The sequence below is a fragment of the Amblyraja radiata genome, chromosome 23 (genome assembly GCF_010909765.2).
Source record: "Amblyraja radiata isolate CabotCenter1 chromosome 23, sAmbRad1.1.pri, whole genome shotgun sequence".
NCBI classification, from domain to species: domain Eukaryota; kingdom Metazoa; phylum Chordata; class Chondrichthyes; order Rajiformes; family Rajidae; genus Amblyraja; species Amblyraja radiata.
The window spans coordinates 3,568,197-3,595,599 of record NC_045978.1 but is presented as its reverse complement, the minus strand read 5'-3'; the positions used below and the strand labels follow the sequence as shown (position 1 = coordinate 3,595,599).

The 27,403-nt window shown below is 46.5% G+C and overlaps 1 protein-coding gene across 1 annotated transcript; it reads right to left on the bottom strand.

Annotated features, from left to right (window-relative positions):
- Nucleotides 1-16: 16 nt before the first annotated feature.
- srms (src-related kinase lacking C-terminal regulatory tyrosine and N-terminal myristylation sites) lies at nucleotides 17-27,403 on the bottom strand. The gene is made up of 8 exons (XM_033041357.1): nucleotides 26,693-27,403; nucleotides 14,008-14,129; nucleotides 12,949-13,109; nucleotides 10,505-10,649; nucleotides 7,859-8,017; nucleotides 6,025-6,206; nucleotides 1,513-1,669; nucleotides 17-403 (listed from the first exon to the last, which is right to left on the bottom strand). Exons 1-8 carry the CDS (start codon nucleotides 27,076-27,078, stop codon nucleotides 189-191), a joined length of 1,527 nt encoding a protein of 508 aa, XP_032897248.1. The 5' UTR covers nucleotides 27,079-27,403; the 3' UTR covers nucleotides 17-188.

The window sequence follows — 27,403 nt, the reverse complement described above, 5'->3', positions numbered from 1 at the left end:
CCCTCTGAGGCAGAGAATTCCACACTCACCACTCTCTGACTCTATCTCTCTATGTCTCTGTATCTATGTCTCTATGACTATGTGTCTATGACTCGATGTCTCGAGATGGGTCTCGCGTGTCCATTCCATCCACAGAGGGAATGCAACCTCCACTTCTTCCATCAGAGTCATGTTCGACGTGTTCAAACTCAGTCCCTGTTTGGAGATTGCTCTTGGCTTTGGTAATAATATTGGGTGTAGAGGGAATTGAGTTCATCCATCAGTACGCTGAAGGTCGGCCGGTGTTCTTCAGTTGCATTCCAACACCGAACCATTATTCCATACATGTCTGCCGTGCAAGTCTCGGGACAAGGCATTCTGTATCCCTGGCTTATTTTTTCCACAACTTCCTGGTTTGTCATTCCTGCAACATCAAGGTAAATTATAAATACGATACAATTGTAATTACAAAGGGGGGGCACGGTGGCGCAGCGCTAGAGTTGCTGCCTCACAGCGCCAGAGTCCCAGGTTCGATCCTGACTACGGGTGCTGTCTATACGGAGTTTGTACATTCTCCCCGTGACCTGCGTGAGTTTTCTCCGGTTGCTCTGGTTTCCTCCCACACTCCAAAGACGAACAGGTGTGTAGGTAAATTGGCTTCTGCAAATTGTCCCTAGTGTGTAGGATAGAACTTGAGTGCTGAGTGATCGCTGGTCGGCGCAGACTCTGTGGGCCGAACGACCTGTTTCCACACTGTATCTCTAAACTAAAACTGTACCTGTACAACCAAGAGTTTGGGCCCCAAGTCAAGGGTTTATAGGTATATTGGCTTCTGTAAATGGTTCCTAGTATGTAGGATGTGTGGTGATCACTGGTCAGCGTGAATTTGGTAGGCCTGTTTCCACGCTGTAACTCTAAACAAACTATGTGTAGGAAGGAACTGCAGATGCCTGTTTAAACTGAAGATAGACTCAAAAAGCTGGAGTAACTCAGCGGGACAGGCAGCATCTCTGGAAAGAAGGAATGGGTGACGTTTCGAGTCGAGACCCTCCTTCAGACTCAGTTTAGTTTAGTTTCGAGAAACAGCGTGGAAACAGGCCCTTCGGCCCACGGCGTCCGTGCCGACCCACACACTAACACTATCCTACACACACTAGGGACAATTTATACTTATACCAAGTATACAAACTCAAGCCAATTAGCCAATTAGTGTGGGAGGAAGTCGGAGATCTCGGATAAAACCCACCTGGTCACGGGGAGAACGTACAAACTCCGTACAGACAGCGCCCGTAGTCGAGATCGAACCACCATCCAAGGCAGCAACTCTACCGCTGCGCCACCGTGGCGCCCTGAGACTGTTCACCATTTATCTATGCTGGAGTTAAACTTCAATAATATCTTTCATGCACCAATTTAGATATTTTAAATATATAATTTCCAACGTACCAAATGATAAAATTATATGTCTGTCTAAACTAAACTAATCAACAGAGCACCTTGCCTTATGCCTTAGAGTTTCTTTAGTTTACTTACTCTCATATGGATCATTGCCGTAGGTCACGATCTCGTGCAGGAGAACGCCAAATGACCACACGTCTGATTTTACCGAAAATCTGCGGTAGTTTGCAGCTTCGGGCGCCGTCCACTTCACCGGAATTTTGGTCCCCGCTCGGATATTATACACGTCATCCTGTCCAAAGAAGCAAGAGTCAAGAGTGATTTTTTTTTGTCATATGTTCCAGATAGAACAATGACATTCTTACTTGCAGTGACAGCCAAGGATCTGTGAAGGGCCTGTCACACTCACGCTATTTTCTCGGCGACTTGCCGGCACCCGTCAGAGTCGCAGCAGGTCGCCGAAAAATTTCAGAATGTTGAAAATCCTGCGGCGACCAGAAAAAGGTACAACTCTTTGGGCGACTACTCACGAACAAGCAGGCGTCTTGATTAGTGCGGGTGTCAGAGGTTATGGGGAAGTTAAAAACTATGAATAACTTGTGAAATATAACATTAATGTGAACGAAACATTATAGGAGCAACAATGGGACAAAGGTGAGTTAGGTGGTGCAAAAATGTTTGCACTAAATGTACCATTTTGGCATAGATCCCAGATCACATACGGATAGATAGATAGATAGATAGATAGATAGATAGATAGATAGATAGATAGATAGATAGATAGATAGATAGATAGATAGATAGATAGATAGATAGATAGATAGATAGATAGATAGAAACAAGATGAAACTTTTAGTAATATACTAGACCAATTTCATTAATAACTAGAAATAAAAGTAAAATTTTTCAGATAAGGCGATTCCGGACTCCAGGGGGAAAATCTCTACCGGAATATGTAAAAATGTTACCGTTAGTGCGTCGTTTGTTACACACACACACACACACACACACACACACACACACACACACACACACACACGCACACGCACGCACACGCGCACACACATCCAAGATCAGAGTTTTAATAGCTATATATGATAGATAGATACTTATTAAGGCACCCGTTCATACCAGCAGGATTTCATTCCCTTTCTCTCGGCCCTATTGGCCTAAATATAGAACAAATGTGAGTGATGGCTAATGGGTTTATCAAAGATAGACACAAAAAGCTGGAGTACCTCAACGGACAGAAACAAAATTAAGTTTTGTGCTTGAACAAACTGTGTGTTTCTCACAATTGTAGAGTTAATAAATAATTGGTAAATAAAATGGTTAAATTTAGTAGGAACCTGAGGGGAAACGTTTTACAGAGGGTGGTGGGTATATGGAACAAGCTGCCAGAGGAGGGAGACGAAGCAGGAACTACAATAACATTTAAACGATATGTACGTTCTCCAGGGATAGTTCTGCCTGACCCACTGAGTTACTCCAGCACTATGTGTATTTTTTTTGTAAACTAGCATCTGCAATTCCTTGTTTCAACATTTAAAAGACATTTGAACTGGTACACGGTTGACAAAAATGCTGGAGAAACTCAGCGGGTGAGGCAGCATCTATGGAGCGAAGGAATAGGCGATGCTTCGGGTCAAAACGTCGCCTATTCTTTCTCTCCATAGATGCTGCCTCACCCGCTGAGTTTCTCCAGCATTTTTGTCTACCTTCGATTTTTCCAGCATATGCAGTTCCTTCTTGAACTGGTACATGGATCGGTGAAGGTTTAGAAAGATATGGACCGAACACAGGCAGGTGGGACTAGTGCAGATGGAGCTACTGTACCTTCTGCTGGAACTTTCTGTACTGTTTACCTTCTGCCGACCTTAGCCCAGAATGCCAGCTTGGTCAGCATGGATAAGTTGGGCCGAAGGGCCTGCTTTCATGCTGCATGACTCAATGAGTTGCATTGAAACTGAGGAATGGTGTGCTGGCTCTGGAGAGGGTCCAGAGGAGATTTGCAAGAATGGTCCCAAGAATGATGAGCGTTTGTCGGCACTGGGCCTGTACTCGCTGGAGTTTAGAAGGATGAGGGGAGAAACCTCATTGAAACGTACAGAATAGTGAAAGGCTTGGATAGAATGGATGTGGAGAGGATGTTTCCACTAGTGGGAGAATCTAGGACCAGGGGTCACAGCCTCAGAATTAAAGGACGTTCTTTTAGGAAGGAAATGAGGAGATATTTCTTTAGTCAGAGGGTGGTGAATCTGTGGAATTCTTTGCCACAGAAGGCGGTAGAGGCCAAGTCAATGGATATTTTTAAGGTAGAGATAGATAGATTCTTGATTAGTGCCGGTGTCGTAGGTTATGGGGAGAAGGCAGAGAATGGGGTTGGGAGGGAGAGATAGATCAGCCATGATTGAATGGCGGAGTAGACTTGATGGGCCGAATGGCCTAATTCTGATGACCCTATGAAAGCCATCTGAAATGCCAATGATGTGCGCACACTTGCACTGGTCTGCTGCCGTTGTAAAGTTGTGTTGAGCAATTTCCTCCAGATCCTCCAGCCCTTTTGCCTGGCTGACCTGTAATGTAGTCGATACAGGCTCACGCTGTGGAAATGAAGCTTTGTCTCTCAGCACCAGCAATGGGAATCCAAGTACAGGTGGCAAAAGCCGGCAACAATGGGACAGCCCGCTGGGGGAAAGACCACGCAGATGGTAAAGTGTTTTCAACTTGTCATAACTCATCCATCCAAAATTAAGCTCAGGGTTCAACTTGTATTTCCACACAGCCATAAGGAAGTATTGCATACAGATGAAATATTAACCCCCCAGAGCCCAAAACTACACGTTAGATGGAAACATTTATATTCTCACAGAATAAGCTGTTTACGATTTCATGAGTGCCCCATTGACAATAGACAATAGACAATAGGTGCAGGAGTAGGCCATTCGGCCCTTCGAGCCAGCACTCTCTTGAAAGCATCCAGAGAACCGGACTCCACCGCCCTCTGAGGCAGAGAATTCCACAGACTCACCACTCTCTGTGAGAAAAAGCGTTTCCTCGTCTCCGTTCTAAATGGCTTACCCCTTATTCTTAAACTGTGGCCCCTGGTTCTGGAACTGTGGCCCCTGCTTCTGGATATATAGTCTGGTTATATAGTCATATAGTGTGGGAACAGGCCCTTCGGCCTAACTTGCCCACACCGATCAACATGTCCCATCTACACTAGGGAGGAATCACAGAGTCACAGAGCCATGGAAACAGGCCCTTCAGCCCAACTTGCCCATGCCTTCCAAGATGCCTCATCTAGACCAGTCCCACCTGCCTGCATTTGGCCCATATCCCTCTAAACCTGTCCTATCCATATGGGCACCTGTCCAATTCCAATACATTATAAACAATATTCTTCTGCAAAAATAAAAAAAGCTCTAGAGATCTTGGAAATTTAAAATAACGCAGGAAATTTTGGAAATGTGTATCGGAAATACTAGCAGCACAGGTGTCTAGTTGCCTGAAGGTGGCAGTACAGGTAGATAGGATGGGAACGAAGGCTTTCGGCTCATCAGCCACATAACTGCGTATAGAATTGTTACAGTTGCACAAAACATTGGTGAGGCCGCATTTAGCGGTCAGTTTTGGTCAGTTCAGTTCAGATTAGTTTATTGTCTAAGGCCGAGAAGGCCTGAGCTACAGGGAAAGACTGGGCAGGCCAGGACTTTGTTCCTTGGAGAGCATAAGGCTGAATGGTGATCTTATAGAGGTGTATAAAATCATGTATAGGGGGAATGTATAGGTAGACAAAAATGCTGGAGGAACTCAGCGGGTGAGGCAGCATCTATGGAGAGAAGGAATGGGTAACGTTTCGGGTCGAGACCCTTCTTCAGTACACACAGTAGTGTTCACTACAGGCTGAGTTGAATGTCGCCTATTCCTTCGCTCCATAGATGCTGCCTCGCCCTCTGAGTTTCTCCAGCATTTTTGTCTACCTTCGATTTTTCCAGCATCTGCAGTTCTCTCTCAAACAGCCGTCGTATAGGGTGAATGCACAGTCTTTTACCCAGGTTAGTGGAATCCAGAACCAGGGGACATGTACTTAAGGCTCTCGAGAGGGGGAAGACTTAATAGAAAACTCTGGAGCAACTTTTTGTTTCACACAGGCCCTTCAGCCCAACTTGCTGATGGGTGTACATGGAATGAGCTTCCAGAGGAGGTAGTTGAGGCAGGTACACTAACACAATTAAATGGGCACTTGGGCAGGATACATGAATAGAATACATGTCAAACACAGACAGGTGGAAGTAGCTTAGATGCGGCATCTTGGTTGCCATGGACACGTTGGGCTGAAGGGTCTGTTTCCACCTGGAGGTCTATACCCCCTCAGCACATAACGTAGAATTAGATGAAGAGAGAATAGAGTACGGGGTTTAATTAGCTTAAGAGTAGTAATTGATCAGTACGGGTGTCAGGGGTTATGGGGAGAAGGCAGGAGAATGGGGTTAGGAGGGAGAGATAGATCAGTCATGATTGAATGGCGGCGTAGACGATGGGCCGAATGGCCTAATTCTGCTCCTATCACTTATGACCTTATGAAATAGATGACTACTTTTGAATCTCAATCAGAGTGTGTAGTGTGGAGGTTGCAAGCCTTACCCGGATCAGTCTCATTAATCCGAAGTCGGCCACTTTGCAGACCAGTTCCTCTCCAACAAGGACATTTCTTGCAGCCAAATCTCGATGGACAAACTTATGTTTTTCTAAGTACGCCATTGCTTCAGCCACTTGGCTAGCGATGTAAACATGGTGTGTGGTTGTTAACACTTCTCCCTCCTCCCCTGGAAACAACACATTAAAACTTTAGTTCATTTAGTCAGATCCGACACAGGCCCTTCGTCCCACCGAGTCCTCACTGACCAGCGATTGCCTTGTACCCTGACACTATCTTACACGCGCCAGGGATTACAATTGTACCAAAGACAATTAAATTACAAACCCGCACGTCTTTGGAGGGTGGGAGGAAACCGGAGCACCCGAAGAAAACCCACTCGGTCACAGGGAGAACGTACAAACTCCGTACCGACAGCACCTGTGGTCAGGATCGGACCTGGGTGGTTGCCGCTCTAAGGCAGCAACCGCTTGCCGACCTAATAATGGAGGCATGACCTACAATGACTTCAGTACCAAGGCAACATCTCATGAGGCACACAGCCTGTTCGTATACAAAGTTTCACTGCTGCAATCCAATTTATAAATAGCATAAGAATCTCCTGGTTTAAAACCTGATCTCCAATGAGATTTTAATCGAATTTGCAAAGTTTCCTCAAGGTGTGCCCACTTTGAAGAAGGGTCTCGACCCGAAACGTCGCCCATTCCTTCTCTCCGGCAATGCTGCCTGTCCCGCTGAGTTACTCCAGCATTTTGTGTCTAACTTCGATTTAAACCAGCATCTGCAGTTCTTTCCTACCCACTTTGAAGAGGTTTTCCTCTTCTCTCTGAGACACTCGCTACAAGCGAGGGACAATTTAGGGCCACCGCATCTAAGAGATTCCAAATTGAAAGGGTTTTTTTTGTGATTCAGTTGATATATTCTTGTTTAGCAATTTGACAGAAGATTCCATAACACTCTGCTAACACCTGTGGTCTTAATGTCAAGAAAGCTTGACAAGGGGCGAACTTCAAACTTGCAAAGAGGAACCAAAAACCGGAAACGTATGTTTTTCCTTAGCTGTAAGTTTGTGGTTAAACAGCATATTGCAATATACCATCGTTACAAAGTCAGGAACAAAATTAAATTCTGTGATCAACTCAAAGAGACGTATTTCCCACAAGTGTTTCACTTCTTTTCACTGCAAGTAAAATAACCTACATTCTCTGCTCCTCCCAATGTCTGAGGGTCACAATTGTGAAATTAAAAGATTTCACATTGTTTTGCAGCACGGAAACAGGTCCTTCAATTGCTGAACCACATCCCGCAGAGATTCCACGTTATCTCGTTCCCACTATAGTCTATTCAAAGCTGGGGACGATAAAACCGTTCATTTCTGCTGGTCCCCTTTAGTTTAGAACATTTAAAAAAAATTGTTTGATATTAGTTTTGTTTTAGTTTAGAGATACAGCATGGAAACAGGCCCTTCGGCCCATCAGTTCCATGCTGACCCGTTGACACTAGTTCCACGTTATGCCGTTTCCGCATCCGCTCCCTACACACGAGGGGGCAGATTTACAGAGGGCCAATTGACCTACAAGCCCGCACGTCTGTGGAATGTAGGAGGATGCCCGAGCACCCAGAGGAAGCCCACGCGGTCACAGGGAGAGCAGACAAACTCCACACAGACAGCACCCGAGGTTGGGATTGAAGCTGGGTCTCCTGCGCCGTGAGGCAGCGTATTGCCATTGTGCCGCCCCCAGCACGCACAGAGGGTTTCCGACACAAGGGTACGCGCTCTCCCCGAGTCACTGGACTGTCCTCAATATTCCAGATACTAACCATGGAGATAGTCCTTCAGGTTTCCTTTGGTCATGAGTTCTGTGATGATGTAAACGGGTTCTACAATTGAACAAACGGCGTACAGCTGCACCAGCTTCGGATGGTTGATGCTCTTCATAACTTTCACCTCTTGAAGAAACACATCGACGTTCATATCATCTGCGTAAATAGGACATAACATTCAGTATTTTACCCGACACTCGATGGTCAATACAAGAGTGTTTAATTGTCGTATGTATCGATTGTGGAACAATCCAGCGCCGACCAGAAAGACGTTACGACGCTTTGGGCGACTGAGGAGACGACTCACGACCGTACAGGCGACATGTCGCGGGGTGAAGCCTGTATGGTCGTGAGTAGTCGCCCAAAGAGTCGAACCTTGTTCTGGCCGCCGCTGGATTTTCAACATGTCGAAAATTTTCGGCCACCTGTAACGACCTATGATGGGTGCCGGCAGTCGCCAAAAAAGTCGCGTAAGTGGGACAGGCCCTTTTCTTACAGAAGCATAACAGGTCTGTAAATGCAAAAACACACATATAATATATAGCATTAAAAAAAAACAATAAATGAATAAATGTAAATCTATTCTTTAAAATACGTGGGTTAAGGCGGCAGGTTTGTAGGTTGAATCACCCCTAGTGTGTCGGGAGTGGATGAGAAAATGGGATAATATAGAACTAGTGTGAACGGGAGATCGCTGGTCGGCGCGGACTCAGTGGGCTGTTTCTGAGCTGTATCTCTGAAATGATCTACAATGTCGAGAGTTCCTTTGGCCTGTGGGATCTGTTCACTACTCCACCCAATCACAATAGTTGATGTGGATTTCCTGTGAGTGTAATGGTTGATTCTAACATCCCTAGAAACATGTGCGTTGTAAGTTAATTGGCCACTGGAAGTTGGGACGTGGGTGGAGTGGTCGTGTCTGGGTGGAGAATAAATTACAGGAAATGCTAATGGGGAAAGGATTATAGCAATCGTCGACAAATGACCACAGCCACCTCCCCAGTGTATTTGAGATTGCTCCAGCAATTGCAATTGGTAGAGTTCCCCTCACCCCACACACTAAAACAATACCGTCAGATGGAAACATAAGGAACTGCAGATGCTGGAAACACAAAGTGCTGGAGGAACACAGCTGTCAGGCAGCATCTGCGGAGGGAATGGACAAATGGCCTTTCGGGTCTGGACCTTTCTTCAGACAATTTGGTTATGAAGAAGGGTCCTGACCTGAAACGGCGCCTGTCCATTCCCTCCACAGATGCTGCCTGACCCGCTGAGTTCCTCCAGCTCTGTGTGTGTTTTTGCACTACATTCTCCACAGGGTAGGTTTGCCAACTTTCTAGCTCCCAAATAAGGGGACAAAAGGTCAAAATACGGGACAAATTCCCGACGGCAATTCGTCGACCGACTCGGCCGTGGCTGGGTGAATGATGAGTTGGCCCGAGTGCTGGACTGCACACAAAGCCCAGCCGGCGGGCCAGCTGAGGTCCGGCACCCCATCCAACTCATGAACCGATGATCGGCCATGAGAAGGAGGAGGGGTGGTGGTGGTGTCGGCGGTAAGCAAAGGTCCGAAGGTCGGACAGCTGCCGACCGACGGGGCCACTGGCGAGGAGCTGCTGCTGCACTCCATGGGCTGCACTACGTCGGGACAGGTGAGGCGGGGCCTGGATGCGACGCTCCGACCCGACAGTCCCCTCGACAAGGGCGGTCCCGTACGGGACAAACCAATTTAGCCCAATATACGGGATGTCCCGGCTAATACGGGACAGTTGGCAACCCTACTGCAGGGGGAGTCTTGCAGAGAAGTGTGTAATTGTACTTGCATTTAACACTGATGTTTCATATTTTAATATTTTTGGAATAATTCTCAACGTTTGCAAATATTAACAATAAAAACATTTCTTCCAGCAGTTTGTGAGAGGGATATCCTGATCCCGATCCTGTACCATGCTCTGAGATGGGATTTATGTGCATAAGGTCCATCTAGGGAGCAGTCTGTGCCAAGACTCTGCTTGTCTGCATTCAGCTAGTTCCAACGTTAGGGTTGTAGGGGAGTGTTGGGATTAAAGTTAGTGGACATAAATAGAGAGATGGGCAGCTAGTACATTTAGTGCCCACAGAACTGCTGGCATGGGAATGCTTGAGCGTTAATAGCTTTACATTTCTTATTCTAGGTCATCGAGTCTAGCGACAAGCTTCCATCATCCCGGCGAGAGGGCCTGTACATCGGGCCGTCCGTAACGGCGACTTCTCCGGCCTCGGGTGAACAAAGAGGAAGACGACTGAATTTGATTGCCTTCCATCACAGTGGGGAACGTTGATTCCGCTGTGGTGGATGTTTATGTTAAACTCTGTTGTGTATTGTTTGAGAGAGAACTGCAGATGCTGGAAAAATCGAATGGTAGACAAAAATGCTGGAGAAACTCAGCGGGTGAGGCAGCATGTATGGAGCGAAGGAATGGGCGACGTTTCGGGTCGAGACCTATCTTCAGTCTCAAGACTCAGACGGAAGGAACGGTCCGTTATTACGGTATATTGACTGCTTTCCCAGGGCAGCCTGGAGTGTAGATGGAGTCTTTCAGCTGTGCTTGTTCAATTTGTGCCATCCCTTTGTAAATCGCACAAAGACAACTTGCTACAAACCTTTTTTAAGCATTTTGATCGCCACGCGCTGGTCTTCTCCCCAAGCTCCTTCCCAGACCTCTCCAAAGTTTCCTTCTCCTAGTTTTCGCAGCAAAGTGAATTCTTCTCTGGGCCTTTCCCATTCGTCAACTTGATAAGCTGCTTGCTGCACAGGAGCCAATAGATCAGTACACTTACTTTACTTTTCAATACACCATTTAATTTCTACTTTGGAATAGGAAACATGCAAGATTCCATCATGAAACTTAATGATTTATCCACCACTCTGCGATGTTAGGGGTATACCGTGGAAACAGGCCCTTCGGCCCACCCAGTTCATGCCGCCCATCCATCACCAATTCATCAGGTCACAAGTAATAGGAGAGGCTGGGTTTGTACACTCTGAAGTTTAGAAGGATGAGAGGGCATCTTATTGAAACATATTAGATTGTTAAGGGTTTGGACACGTTAGAGGCAGGAAACATGTTCCCGATGTTGGGGGAGTCCAGAACCAGGGGCTACAGTTTAAGAATAAGGAGTAAGCCATTTAGAATGGAGACGAGGAAACACTGTTTCTCACAGAGACTTGTGAGTCTGTGGAATTCTCTGCCTCAGAGAATTCCACAGTGGAGGCCAGTTCTCTGGATAGTTTCAAGAGAGAGCTAGATAGGGCTCGTAAAGATAGCGGAGGTAGGGGATATGGGGAGAAGGCAGGAACGGGCTACTGATTGGGGATTATCAGCCATGATCACATTGAATGGCGGTGCTGGCTCGAAGGGTCGAATGGCCTACTCCTGCACCTATTGTCTATTGTTTATTGAGAATTAGGCCATTCAGCCCATCAAGTCTACTCCGCCATTCAATCATGGCTGATCTATCTCTCCCTCCTAACTCCATTCCCCTGCCTTCCCCCCATAACCCCTGACACCCGCACTAATCAAGACTATCTATCTCTGCTTTAAAAATATCCCTCGACTTGGCAAAGAATTCCACAGATTCACTGCCCTCTGACTAAAGAAATTCCTTCTCATCTCCTTCCTAAAGGAACATCCTTTAATTCTGAGGCTGTGACCTCTCGTCCTAGACTCTCCCACTGGTGGAAACATCCTCACCACATCCACTCCACCCAATCCAGTTCTATGTAATTCACTTCCGCATCCACTCCCGACAGCCAATTTACAGAGGGACAACGAACGTACAAACCCGCACGTCAAATGCAGTGACTAGTGGGGTTGCCAACCGCAAGGATCGGTGCTGGGACCCCAGCTATTTACAATATATATTAATGATTTGGACGAGGGAATTGAATGCAACATCTCCAAGTTTGCGGATGACACTAAGCTGGGGGCAGTGTTAGCTGTGAGGAGGATGCTAGGAGGCTGCAAGGTGACTTGGATAGGCTGGGTGAGTGGGCAAATGCATTGCAGATGCAGTATAATGTGGATAAATGTGAGGTTATCCACTTTGGTGGCAAAAACAGGAAAGTAGACTATTATCTGAATGATGGCCGATTAGGAAAAGGGGAGATGCAACGAGACCTGGGTGCCATGGTACATCAGTCATTGAAAGTAGGCACGCAGGTGCAGCAGGCAGTGAAGAAAGCGAATGGTATGTTAGCATTCATAGCAAAAGGATTTGAGTATAGGAGCAGGGAGGTTCTACTGCAGTTGTACAGGGTCTTGGTGAGACCACACCTGGAGTTTTGGTCTCCAAATCTGAGGAAGGACATTATTGCCATAGAGGGAGTGCAGAGAAGGTTCACCAGACTGATTCCTGGGATGTCGGGACTTTCATATGAAGAAAGACTGGATAGACTCGGCTTGTACTCGCTAGAATTTAGGAGATTGAGGGGGGACCTTATAGAAACGTACAAAATTCTTAAGGGGTTGGACAGGCTAGATGCAGGAAGATTGTTCCCGATGTTGGGGAAGTCCAGGACAAGGGGTCACAGCTTAAGGATAGAGGGGAAATCCTTTAGGACCGAGATGAGAAAAACATTTTTCACACAGAGAGTGGTGAATCTCTGGAACTCTCTGCCACAGAAGGTAGTTGAGGCCAGTTCATTGGCTATATTTAAGAGGGAGTTAGATGTGGCCCTTGTGGCTAAAGGGATCAGGGGATATGGAGAGAAGGCAGGTACGGGATACTGAGTTGGATGATCAGCCATGATCATATTGAATGGCGGTGCAGGCTCGAAGGGCCAAATGGTCTACTCCTGCACCTATTTTCTATGTTTCTATATTTCTATGTCTTTGGGATGTGGGAGGAAACCGGAGCACCCGGAGAAAACCCATGCGGTCACAGAGTATTCCATACAGCATGATATTCGAGAAGGTAGACACAAAATGCTGGAGTAACTCAGCGGGACAGGCAGCATCTCTGGAGAGAAGGAATGGGTGACCTTTCGGGTCGAGACCCTTCTTCAGACTGCAGTTCTTTCCTACAAGTGACATCCGAGAAAATACCTTTGCACAAGGCTTCGTCAGCGGAAAGCCAAAGATCTTCCAATTTTTTTTGTGGAATTCCACGAGGTCTTTAATGGTGGAAAACGATTGGTTTTCTTGAAGATAAAATGATCCTTGTGACGAGGACGATATCCGATAGTGATGTACTTTATCGTTCAAAGCTGCAGGTGAAGAGAAACAATTTAAAACTTCAGACTTCAGAATGTCAAAGGGGGACCCAGCATGGAGGGGGGGGAGGTGGTGAATCTGTTGAATTCTTTGCCACAGAATAGACAATAGACAATAGGTGCAGGAGTAGGCCATTCTGCCCTTCGAGCCAGCACCGCCATTCAATGTGATCATGGCTGATCATCCACTATCAGTACCCCTTTGCTGCCTTCTCCCCATATCCCCTGACTCCGCTATTTTTAAGAACCCTATCTAACTCTCTCTTGAAAGCATCCAGAGAACCTGCCTCCACCGCCCTCTGAGGCAGAGAATTCCACAGATTCCCAGCTCTCTGTGTGAAAAAGTGTTTCCTCGTCTCCGTTCTAAATGGCTTACTCCTTATTCTTAAACTGTGGCCCCTGGTTCTGGACTCCCCCAACACCGGGAACATGTTTCCTGCCTCTAGCATGTGCAAGCCCTTAACTATCTTATATGTTTCAATTGGATACCCTCTCATCCTTCTAAACTCCAGAGTGTACAAGCCCAGCTGCTCCATTCTCTCAGCATATGACAGTCCCGCCATCCCGGGAATTAACCTTGTAAACCTACGCTGCACTCCCTCAATAGCAAGGGAGACAAAAAATGCTAGAGAAACTCAGCGGATGAGGCAGCATCTATGGAGAGAAGGAATAGGTGACGTTTCGGGTCGAGACCCTTCTTCAGATTGACGGGTCTCAACCCGAAACGTCACCTATTCCTTCTCTCCATAGATGCTGCCTCACCCGCTGAGTTTCTCCCGCATTTTTGTCTACCTTCGATTTTTCCAGCATCTGCAGTTCCTTCTTAAACGTTACAATCAACATGTGATTATTGATTTTTTATTATTTCAATGAAAACCAAGTTTTTGCGCACCCGATATTGAATAACGACCATTGTCAGTCTCACTCATGCGCACCAGGAAGACTCCATTTTGATTTTCTGCCGACGTCAGCAATTTTTCTGCTTCTGCTCTTCCAATCTCTCCAAAGTACCACCTGGGGAAGAAAAACATGTCCGTTTATTTTACTGTAATATCTTTATTTCCCATTGAGTTGCAGAAGGGCAGCACAGTGGAGCACTCCCCATCCTCCCCTCCCCCATCGGGCAGGAGGTACAGAAGTGTGAAACCGTGCACCTCCACATTCAGTGTTTCAGAAAGAACTGCAGATGCTGGAAAAATCGAAGGTAGACAAAAAATGCTGGAGAAACTCAGCGGGTGAGGCAGCATCTACGGAGAGAAGGAATTGCCGACGTTTCAGGTCTCGACTCAAAACGTCGCCTATTCCTTCTCTCCGTAGATTCTTCCTCACTCGCTGAGTTTCTCCAGCATTTTTTGTCTACCTCCAGATTCAGGGACAGTATCTTCCCGGCTGTTATCAGGCAAATGAACCATCCTCTCACCAACTAGAAAGCGGTCTTGACCACCCATCTACGTAACTGGAGACCCTTGGACTATCTATAAACAAGACTTTACCTTGCACCTAACATTATTCCCTTTATCCTGTATCTGTACACTGTGGACGGCTTGGTTTTTAATCATGTATAATCTTTTCATTGACTGGATAGCACGCAGCAAAAAATGTACAGATAAATGATAAAGGGAATAATGTTTAGTGCAAGATAAAACTGTTATCAGGCAACTGAATCATCCTACCACAACCAGAGAGCAGTGCTGAACTAGTATCTACCTCTTTGGTGACACTCGGACTATCCTTGATTGGACTTTGCTGGCTTTACCTTGCACTAAACGTAATCCCCTTATCAAGTATGGATCGTGTAATCGTGTTTAAGAAAGAACTGCAGATGCTGGAAAAATCGAAGGTAGACAAAAAATGCTGGAGAAACTCAGCGTGTGAGGCAGCATCTATGGAGCGAAGGAATAGGTGACGTTTGGGTCGAGACCCTTCTTCAGACTGATGTCGAAGGGGGGGGGGGGGGAAAGAAAGGAAGAGGCGGAGATACTAGGCTGTGGGAGAGCTGGGAAGGGGAGGGGAAGGGGGGAGAAAGCAGGGACTACCTGAAATTGGAGAAGTCAATGTTCATACCGCTGGGGTGTAAACTGCCCAAGCGACATATGAGGTCCGTACCATTGTCTTTCTGCTGACTGGTTAGCACGCAACAAAAGCTTTTCATTGTACCTCGGTACACATGACAATAAACTAAACTGAACTGACCTGAAAGTCTGATCAACGATAGTCCGAGTGTTTTGCATATGAGATGGATAGTGGTTCAAGACTGCTCTCTGGTTATTTCTTCAAACTCCCAAAATATTTGACCTATTCTTACGGTTACTCACATAAGCAGCATCTAGTGTGTCCACATTCTTTATATGTTAAACACTATCTATCGGGACATTCGGCAGAAATGTCAAAAATGATAAGCAAATACGGTGACTCATCCCGGAGAACAAAATGCCACAAACCGTATACCTTGAAACAGCTGTTTCACACTTCAAGACTAAAACATTATCTCATCTATGTGAGTGAAACTGACATTTATTAGAGTCATAAAGTCGTACAGCATGGAAACAGGCCCTTCGGCCCTACCTGCCCAATGCCGATCAACATGCCCCATCTACACTAGGCGGTCACAGTGTGGCAGCAGTAGAGTTGCTGCCATACGGCGAATGCATAGAAACATAGAAATTAGGTGCAGGAGTAGGCCATTCGGCCCTTCGAGCCTGCACCGCCATTCAATATGATCATGGCTGATCATCCAACTCAGTATCCCGTACCTGCCTTCTCTCCATACCCTCTGATCCCCTTAGCCACAAGGGCCACATCTAACTCCCTCTTAAATATAGCCAATGAACTGGCCTCGACTACCCTCTGTGGCAGGGAGTTCCAGAGATTCACCACTCTCTGTGTGAAAAAAGTTCTTCTCATCTCGGTTTTAAAGGATTTCCCCCTTATCCTTAAGCTGTGACCCCTTGTCCTGGACTTCCCCAACATCGGGAGCAATCTTCCTGCATCTAGCCTGTCCAACCCCTTAAGAATTTTGTAAGTTTCTATAAGATCCCCTCTCAATCTCCTAAATTCTAGAGAGTATAAACCAAGTCTATCCAGTCTTTCTTCATAAGACAGTCCTGACATCCCAGGAATCAGTCTGGTGAACCTTCTCTGCACTCCCTCTATGGCAATAATGTCCTTCCTCAGATTTGGAGACCAAAACTGTACGCAATACTCCAGGTGTGGTCTAACCAAGACCCTGTACAACTGCAGTAGAACCTCCCTGCTCCTATACTCAAATCCTTTTGCTATGAAAGCTAACATACCATTCGCTTTCTTCACTGCCTGCTGCACCTGCATGCCCACTTTCAATGACTGGTGTACCATGACACCCAGGTCTCGCTGCATCTCCCCTTTTCCTAGTCGGCCACCATTTAGATAATAGTCTGCTTTCCTGTTTTTGCCTTCCTGTTGTTTCCTGTTTCGAATGCAGCGCCGGAGACCCGGGTTCGATCCTGACTATGGGTTCTGTCTATACGGAGTTTGTACATTCTCCCCGTTTTCTCCGAGATCTTCGGTTTCCTCCCACTCTCCAAAGACGCGCAGATTTGGAGGTTAATTGGATTGGTAAATATAAAAATTGTCCCTAATGGGTGTAGGATAGTGTTAATATGCGGGGATCGCTGGTCGGCGCGGACATTGTGGGCCGAAGGGCCTGTTTCCACGCCATATCTCTGAACTAAACTAATCTAAACTAGTCTCACCAGCCTGCATTTGGCCCGTAGCCCTCTAATCTTTGATGTCCATGTAACTGTCCAAATGTTTAAGAAAGGACTGCAGATGCTGGAAAAATTGAAGGTAGACAAAAATGCTGGAGAAACTCAGCAGGTGAGGCAGCATCTATGGAGAGAAGAAATAGGTGACGTTTCGGGTCAAGACCCTTCTTCAGACTGACAGGTCGAGACCCAAAACGTCACCTATTCCTTCGCTCCATAGATGCTGCCTCACCCGCTGAGTTTCTCCAGCATTTTAGAGTTGCTGCCTTACAGCGCCAGAGACCCGGGTTCTATTCTGACTACGGTACTAAAGGAAAGTCAGTTCGATCCTGACTATGGGTGCTGTCTGTACGAAGTTCGAATGCTTTCCCTGTGGCCACGTGGGTTTTGTTCGGGAGCTCCATGCTCCTAAAGCCCCTGTCCCACTAAGGAGACCGAAACAGCAACCTCTGGTGACCTTGCCCGCCACCTAAGGTTTCCATGAGGTCACCGGAGGTTTTGGTCACCCTCCCTAATGGTTGAAAGTGGTTTCCGCGTGGTCGAGGCTTCATCTAGGTCGCTGCTATTTTTTCATCATGTTTAAAACCGGCCTCGGCTAAAAATAGGTTGCCGTTTTAAAAATCGATCATTTTTTAGTCGCAGGTCGAGTCGAAGCCGGTTTTCTTCATAATCGAGGAAGGTTTTTGTAGATGTGCCTTTAACATAGTGATCTCACCACTACTAACCACTCCCTATATCACAAGTATAAATGTAACCTCCCCACCCCTTGATCTCTCTCTAGCTCGTGTGACGGACCACGTACAGCTAGTGCAGTATTGTTTGTGAGTTACTAATAAAAGTAGTAAAGACAACAGTGCGTTATTGAAGCTCTTTACAGTTTTCAACATTTGCGTGGGAGGTGGTCGGAGATTGAGGTCACCTCGACCTTGATTTTTTTTCGTGCGGTGGGCAAGGTCACCAGAGGTTGCTGTTTAGGTCTCCTAAGTGGGACAGGGGCTTCAAAGGCATGCAGGTTTACAGGTTAATTGCTTTTGGTTTAGTTACAGGGTGATACAGACCAGCGACCACCCAGTACACGAGCACTATCCTACCCACACTGGGGACAATTTACAATATTTACCGGTCAATTAAATTACAGACCTGTACGTCTTTGGAGTGTGGGAGGAAACCAGAGCACCAGGAGAAATCCCACGCAGTCACGGGGAGAAGGTACAAACTCCGTAGAAGCAAACACCCGTAGTCAGGATCGAACCCGGGTCTCTGGCGCTGTAAGGCAGTAACTATACCGCTGCACCACCGTACCAGATTTATTGGTTTTGGTTAAAATTGTGAATTGACTGGGATATCGCGACGTCGCAGTTGAGCTCCATTCGGCGCGGCCTTGTCGGCTCCGGAAGCCACGGTCTCGAGTAGGGAGGCGGCCGTTCCAGGGTTCCCAGGCCGCTGAGAGGACTCTCCCGACGCCGGAACATCATCACCCGGCGAGGACGGCCTGGAACATCGGGCCTCCGTAGAGGCAACTGTGCAGGCCTCAATAGGCCCGACTTTGGGTGGACATTGGGGATGGGGATGGGACTGGACTCTGTGCCTTCCCCCATAATGGGAACCATTGTGGGGGGATGTTTTTATGTTAAAGTTATTTATTATTGTTATGTTTGTATTCTTTTTTATGTGCTGCATTGGCAAAAGGAATTTCACTACATTTAGGTGTATGTGACAATAAATCAACCTTTGAACCTTTGAACCTTTGAATTGTCCCTAGTGTGTAGGATAGTGCTGGTGTACGGGGTGACCGCTGGTCGGCGCGGACTCGGTGGGCCCAAGGCGCCCGTTCCCACGCTGCATCTCTAAAGTCTATAGTCAGTGCCTCCTCATCCTTTCCCATAATTGACGATAACTCAGAAATGCCATCCATCTACTCGGCATTGTTGAATTCCTCAGGTCAAGGGCGTGTGCCTCCAAAATATTCAATGCATTGAAGTTGACAAGGCTTTAAGTATCATGTGGATCTCAGTCAGAAATTATTTGCCACCAAATTCCTTTGCAATGTTAAACAAAGTACAAAACATTTCAGTTATGCTATGATCACGGTTTCGGGCCACACTGCATTACAGTGAGCTGAAATCATCACTAAACTGCGGGAAGTACATGACTCGCTCCACAAGTGGACACAGAGTGCTGGAGTAACTCAGCGGGTCAGGCAACATCTCTGGAGAATATGGATAGGTGATGTTTCACAGAGTGCTGGAGTAACTCAGAGGGTCCGCGAATGGTATGTTAGCTTTCATAGCAAAAGGATTTGAGTATAGGAGCAGGGAGGTTCTACTGCAGTTGTACAGGGTCTTGGTGAGACCACACCTGGAGTATTGCGTACAGTTTTGGTCTCCAAATCTGAGGAAGGACATTATTGCCATAGAGGGAGTGCAGAGAAGGTTCACCAGACTGATTCCTGGGATGTCAGGACTGTCTTATGAAGAAAGACTGGATAGACTTGGTTTATACTCTCTAGAATTTAGGAGATTGAGAGGGGATCTTATAGAAACTTACAAAATTCTTAAGGGGTTGGACAGGCTAGATGCAGGAAGATTGCTCCCGATGTTGGGGAAGTCCAGGACAAGGGGTCACAGCTTAAGGATAAGGGGGAAATCCTTTAAAACCGAGATGAGAAGAACTTTTTTCACACAGAGAGTGGTGAATCTCTGGAACTCCCTGCCACAGAGGGTAGTCGAGGCCAGTTCATTGGCTATATTTAAGAGGGAGTTAGATGTGGCCCTTGTGGCTAAGGGGATCAGAGGGTATGGAGAGAAGGCAGGTATGGGATACTGAGTTGGATGATCAGCCATGATCATATTGAATGGCGGTGCAGGCTCGAAGGGCCGAATGGCCTACTCCTGCACCTAATTTCTATGTTTCTATGTCAGGCAACATCTCTGGAGAATATGGATAGGTGCAAAGTGCTGTAGTAACTCTGCGGGTCAGGCAGCATCCCCGGAGAACATGTTTTAGGTGGGGGGGTACACAAAATTGCTGGAGGAACTCAGCGGGTGCAGCAGCATCTATGGAGCGAAGGAAATAGGCGACGTTTCGGGCCGAAACCCTTCTTCAGACTTTTAGGTGGGGGGTCCTTCTTCAGACTGATTCTGGGTGGGTGGGGGAAGAAAGCTAGGAGAGAGAGAGAGAGAGGAAACACAAACTCTCCATGTTCTCCCGAGATGCTGCCTGACCTGCTGAGTTCCTCCAGACACCGGTTAATACACAAAAGGACACAGAGTGCTGGAGTAACTCAGCGGGTCAGGCAGCATCTGTGGAGAACATGGACAGGTGGTGTTTAGGGTTGGGAAGCTTCTTCAGACTGCGTGATCAGTGCATTGACCAGCGTCTGCAGTTCATTGTTTCCACACAAGTCCATCATTTGCGTGGGATGCTCTTATGTAACATTCATTCCAGAAGGTTTAGCAGCTTGCTTCAATTTAACACTAAAATAAATCTATTACTTGCAACTTGCCTCATTTTAAAAAGTGGATGCTAATTGTATCATTTGCCTAAATTACCTGGAGAGATTGTGTTTACATTGTCAGTCACCTAGAGTTCTGCTCATGTAAGAACCACATTCCATGTATGAATCTTTTTTTTCCCTTGGTTTCTTGGTCCTCCAAAATATTCCAAATGGAATTTAAACTGGAGGTGGTGAAGGGAGGGCTTAAGCCAGAAAGGGATATTGGGAAGAAAGAGCTACTTTAAATGTAGTTGCATCTGGTTGGGTAACTATAGTTGGGTGGAGATTATTCCATGCTTTAATTGTGCGGGGGAAGAACGAATTGCTGTACACATCTGCCTTTGTAGCTGGGATCACAAATTGGATCGAATGCCCTCGTCTGCTCCTAATTGGTTTGGGTTTGGTGTAGGTCTTGTAATCTATGTCGAGCTGACCATTTAACATTTTGTAAAAACAGGTCAAACGGTGAGCTTCACGTCTGTCTTGGAGAGGGTTCCACCCCAGAGAATTCAGAAGTTTGGTGACACTCGCTTCTCTCTCATAGGTGTTAGTAACAAATCGAGCTGCCTGTCTTTGGACACGTTCGATGGAAGAAATGTTTTTATTTGTGAATGGGTCCCATGCTACAACTGCGTAGTCCAAATGAGGTCTAACGAGGGTGAAGTAAAGCTTCTCCTTGACAGAAGTTGAACAATGATGAAAGTTGCGCCTCAGGAAGTTTAGGACACCTGTTGCTCTCACCGTTGCACGATGAGTCTGACCATTCCAACGCGGATCAATCTGCAATTTGATGCCAAGATACTTGCCAAGATCTTTGCATCTACTTTTGATAATGGGCCTTAGTGTGATAAGATGGTCCTGAATGATCTTCTCGTCAGTTAAGGGTGTCGTATCCACCACCCAACCAACCTCATAGCAGCCCATGCGCTTTTTAAAAAATCTGCACTTTCTCTGCAACTATAATGCTATAACCATGTAACACTACATACTGCACATGGAATTTTTGCTCTTTACTTTAGACAGCAGGGAAACAGGCCCTTCGGCCCACCGGGCTCACCGACCAGTGATCCACGCACATTAACAATATCTTACACATGTGGGGACAATTTAAGAATTTTTACCAAAGCCAATGAACCAACAAACCTTTGGGGTGCGGGAGGAAAACCGGAGCACCTGGATGAAACCCACGCAATAGACAATAGACAATTGGTGCAGGAGTAGGCCATTCGGCCCTTCGAGCCAGCACCGCCATTCAATGTGATCAAGGCTGATCATCCCAAATCAGTACCCCGTTCTGCCTTCTCCGCATATCCCCTGACTCCGCTATTTTTAAGAGCCTTATCTAGCTCTCTCTTGAAAGCATCCAGAAAACCCGCCTCCACCGCCCTCTGAGGCAGAGAATTCCACAGACTCACAACTCTCTGTGAGAAAAAGTGTTTCCTCGTCTCCGTTCTAAATGGCTTACCCCTTATTCTTAAACTGTGGCCCCTGGTTCTGGACTCCCCCAACATCGGGAACACGTTTCCTGCCTCCAGCGTGTCCAAACCCTGAACAAACACACAGTCACGGGGAGAACGTGCAAACTCCACACAGACAGCACCCGTAGTCAGGATCGGATCAAGTCCCTGGCATTGTAAGGCAGCAGCTCTACCGCTGCGCCACTCATGTGCTTTCTGCTACCAGTTTTACTGTGTGTGTACGGCCAGATTATATTCATCTATAGTATCATTTAACTGGAGAGCTCGCAAACAAAGTTTTTCAATGTATCGCAGTACATGTAACAATAACAAACTACGACCAAATACTTCGAACCTTTCATTTATCAATTTGGGATACGTTTCTGATTTTCACTATTTTGATATGTTGAGGAACCTGCTGCAAATAATAAGAAATTCATTGCTCTGTTGTTAGACACATGATGTAGGAACATTCATGACTCTTGTCTCAGTTTTAACATGACACACTTATTCCACAAAAATGCTCTCGTAGTCAAAGAGAGACAATTATTAGTGATAAATAGCTTCAATAAAACATCAGAGAAATTATTATTTTTTAGTATCAAAGATAATTTATTTATAAGCATATAACCATATAACAATTACAGCACGGAAACAGGCCAACTTGGCCCTTCTAGTCCATGCCGAACAACTTACTCTCCCCTAGTCCCATCTACCCGCACTCAGACCATAACCCTCCATTCCTTTCCCGTCCATATACCTATCCAATTTATTTTTAAATGTTAAAATCGAACCTGCCTCCACCACTTCCACTGGAAGCTCATTCCACACAGCTACCGCTCTCTGAGTAAAGAAGTTCCCCCTCATGTTACCCCTAAACGTCTGTCCCTTAATTCTCAAAACATGTCCCCTTGTTTGAATCTTCCCTACTCTCAATGGAAAAAGCTTATCCACGTCAACTCTGTCTATCCCTCCAATAATTTTAAAGACCTCTATCAAGTCCCCCCTTAACCTTCTGCGCTCCAAAGAATAAAGACCTATCTTGTTCAACCTTTCTCTGTAATTAGGTGCTGAAACGCAGGCAACATTCTAGTAAATCTCCTCTGTACTCTCTCTATTTTGTTGACATCTTTCCTATAATTTGGCGACCAAAATTGCTTAACCCTCGAGCTGTCTCCTCCCATCCCCCCGCCCTCGGGATCCTCCTCCTCCCTTTTTCCTTCCTTCTCTCCCCCCTCACCCCTATCAGTCTGAAGAAGGGATTCGGCCCGAAACGTCGCCTATTTCCTTCGCTCCATAGATGCTGCTGCACCCGCTGAGTTTCTCCAGCATTTTTGTGTACCTTTGTATTAATTACTATCTGGATATAAAAACCAAACCGCCCACCACCATCGTACAAAATCACCAAATTATCTACATTTTTAAACAAATATGTCACAATCCTTATTACAAATATACTAAATAACCACGATACAACGATGTCCCTCTCTATCACCACCCAGGCGCGAACGTAATCCCCGGTAAAAGGGGCAAGTATCTGGCACGGGCAAAGCACTCTTCCGCCCGTCGCCGTGACTAGCGGATGTCCAGCTTGGCCAGGCCATGCCTTTGTTTCTTGGAAAGCAAAAAAATCTGTTCAAGGCAGGCTCTGAGCTAGATATACACACAGCAGATAGATAGCCTCCCCTACATCATAGGTTTCCCAAATTACACACCATTACAAGTTGTATGCAGACAGCATCATGACTAAAATATTCCACAGTCATGGAGTCATACAGTGATACAGCATGCAAACAGGCCCTTCGGCCCAACTTGCCCACACCAACCAACAGGCCCCATCTGCACTAGTCCCACCTGCCTACGATTGGCCCATATCCCTCCAAACCTATCCTATCCACTTGCCTGTCTAAATGTTTCTTAAATGTTGTGAAAGGCAATAGACAATAGGTGCAGGAGTAGGCCATTCAGCCCTTCGTACCAGCACCGCCATTCACTGTGATCAGGGCTGATCATCCACAATCAGTACCCTGTTCCTGCCTTTTTCTCCCCATATCCCATGACTCCGCTATCTTTAAGAGCTCTATCTAACGGTATGTCAAGGAGGACTCTCTCGAACTTCTACAGGTGCACAGTAGAGAGCATGCTGACCGGTTGCATCGTGGCTTGGTTCGGCAACTTGAGCGTCCAGGAGTGGAAAAGTTGTAAACACTGCCCAGTCCATCATCGGCTCTGACCTCCCCACCATCGAGGGAATCTATCACAGTCGCTGCCTCAAAAAGGCTGCCAGCATCATCAAGGACCCGCACCATCCTGGCCACACACTCATAGAAACATAGAAACATAGAAATTAGGTGCAGGAGTAGGCCATTCGGCCCTTCGAGCCTGCACCGCCATTCAATATGATCATGGCTGATCATCCAACTCAGTATCCCGTACCTGCCTTCTCTCCATACCCTCTGATCCCCTTAGCCACAAGGGCCACATCTAACTCCCTCTTAAATATAGCCAATGAACTGGCCTCGACTACCCTCTGTGGCAGAGAGTTCCAGAGATTCACCACTCTCTGTGTGAAAAAAGTTCTTCTCATCTCGGTTTTAAAGGATTGCCCCCTTATCCTTAAGCTGTGACCCCTTGTCCTGGACTTCCCCAACATCGGGAGCAATCTTCCTGCATCTAGCCTGTCCAACCCCTTAAGAATTTTGTAAGTTTCTATAAGATCCCCTCTCAATCTCCTAAATTCTAGAGAGTATAAACCAAGTCTATCCAGTCTTTCTTCATAAGACAGTCCTGACATCCCAGGAATCAGTCTGGTGAACCTTCTCTGCACTCCCTCTATGGCAATAATGTCCTTCCTCAGATTTGGAGACCAAAACTGTACGCAATACTCCAGGTGTGGTCTCACCAAGACCCTGTACAACTGCAGTAGAACCTTCCTGCTCCTATACTCAAATCCTTTTGCTATGAAAGCTAACACACCATTCGCTTTCTTCACTGCATGCTGCACCTGCATGCCTACTTTCAATGACTGGTGTACCATGACACCCAGGTCTCGCTGCATCTCCCCTTTTCCTAGTCGGCCACCATTTAGATAATAGTCTGCTTTCCTGTTTTTGCCACCAAAATGGATAACCTCACATTTATCCACATTATACTGCATCTGCCAAACATTTGCCCACTCACCCAGCCTATCCAAGTCACCTTGCAGTCTCCTAGCATCCTCCTCACAGCTAACACTGCCCCCCAGCTTAGTGTCATCCGCAAACTTGGAGATATTGCCTTCAATTCCCTCATCCAGATCATTAATATATATTGTAAATAGCTGGGGTCCCAGCACTGAGCCTTGCGGTACCCCACTAGTCACTGCCTACCATTGTGAAAAGGACCCGTTTACTCCTACTCTTTGCTTCCTGTTTGCCAGCCAGTTCTCTATCCACATCAATGCTGAACCCCCAATGCCGTGTGCTTTAAGTTTGTATACTAATCTCTTATGTGGGACCTTGTCGAAAGCCTTCTGGAAGTCCAGATACACCACATCCACTGGTTCTCCCCTATCCACGCTACTAGTTACATCCTCGAAAAATTCTATAAGATTCGTCAGACATGATTTACCTTTTGTAAATCCATGCTGACTTTGTCCAATGATTTCACCACTTTCCAAATGTGCTGCTATCCCATCTTTAATAACTGACTCTAGCAGTTTCCCCACTACCGATGTTAGACTAACTGGTCTGTAATTCCCCGTTTTCTCTCTCCCTCCCTTCTTAAAATGTGGGGTTACGTTTGCTACCCGCCAATCCTCAGGAACTACTCCAGAATCTAAAGAGTTTTGAAAGATTATTACTAATGCATCCACTATTTCTGGAGCTACTTCCTTAAGTACTCTGGGATGCAGCCTATCTGGCCCTGGGGATTTATCGGCCTTTAATCCATTCAATTTACCCAACACCACTTCACGGCTAACCTGGATTTCACTCAATTCCTCCAACTCCTTTGACCCGCGGTCCCCTGCTATTTCCGGCAGATTATTTATGTCTTCCTCATCTCTCCGCTGCCATCAGGTAGAAGGTACAGGAGCCTGAAATCTGGTACATTCAGGTTCAGGAACAGCTTCTTCCCCACAGCCATCAGACTATTAAACTCGACAACAAACAGACTCTGAACTGTAACAGCCTATTGCACTTTATCTGATTATTTATGTGTATATTGAACTGAATTGTTCTGTATTATTGTTTACAATATTCTGTTGTGCTGCAGCAAGCAAGAATTTCATTGTCCTATCTGGGACACATGACAATAAACTCTCTTGACTTGTCATGGCAAAAGATGTGGTCGAGTCTGAAGCAGGGTCTCTACCTGAAATGTCACCCATTCCTTCTCTCCAGAGATGCTGCCTGTCCCGCTGAGTTACTCCAGCACTCTGTGTCTATGGAGAGAAGGAATTCTTTCTCTGCATAGATAAAGTAAGTAAATAAATAAGTTTATTGGCCAAGTATTCACATACAAGGAATTTGCCTTGGTGCTCCGCCCACAAGTAACAACATGACATACGGTGACAATTACGAATGACTCAGAAATCACTCAACATTAATAATAATAAAACATTAATGATAAAACACCATTGATCAAGCATGTGAACCAACAAAATACCATTGCCTCTTACCCCCTGAGTTTCTCCAGCATTTCGTGTCTACCTTGGATTTTACCAGCGTCTGCAATTCTTTCTTAAACCCTCCGTGTGTCTATGTTGGGTGTAAAGATGTTTTTTACCAGCATCGATCTGCAGTTCCTTCCCTGACTGCACCACCCTGTCTATTACAGAGTGAGGGGACCTTTGCCCGTTGATACAGAGTGGGGAGTGGGGGGGACATTGCATCTACTCACGCTTCTCTCTCCACGCCTTCCTGCAGGAGTGTCACATAGTTGAAAGGGACTAAGCCCCGGTCGCCGGGCCCCTTCTGGGCGAAGAAGTAGTCTCCCTCGTCTCGGATGACGCGGACCTTGTCCCCCTTGGTCAGCGACATCTCCTCGGTGTTCCTGGCCTGGAAGTTGTACAAAGCGGCGTAGACGGGTCCGGCTCCGGCTCCTGCCCCCGGTCTAATGGGCCGGGTGGGAGCCGGGCTGGGGGTCGCTTTGGACTGCAGGTAGGGAGCGGAGATGACAGCGATCCGCGGCCGATCCTGCCGGGTGTTGGAAGGAAGAGGCTGGGGCCAAATGCGATCCCACAACACCTGTAGACAAGGGCAATACTTCCTCGTCGGCTGCTCCATCACCCCCTACACACACACACACTCTCCCCCTCACTCACTTCTTATTGCTCCTTGCCATTCCCCATACAACCTGCTTCAATGTTGACCTGTCCTGACCACACTTCCCCAAGGAGCCACTTTCCTCCAAACTGCTGAAAAGTTTTGGAAACTTTCCTCAAAGTTAACTTTTTGTTGTTGCTGTTATGTGTTCACAAAGTTCCAGCCAGCACGTTGTCTATCTGCAGACATCCTTTGAAATCCCTCCCTGTCTTTCTCTGGCAGATTTTTCTTTGGGGGTGGGGGGGGGTGGGGAGGGGGGGTGGTGGTGGTTCGGTTCCTGGACTTT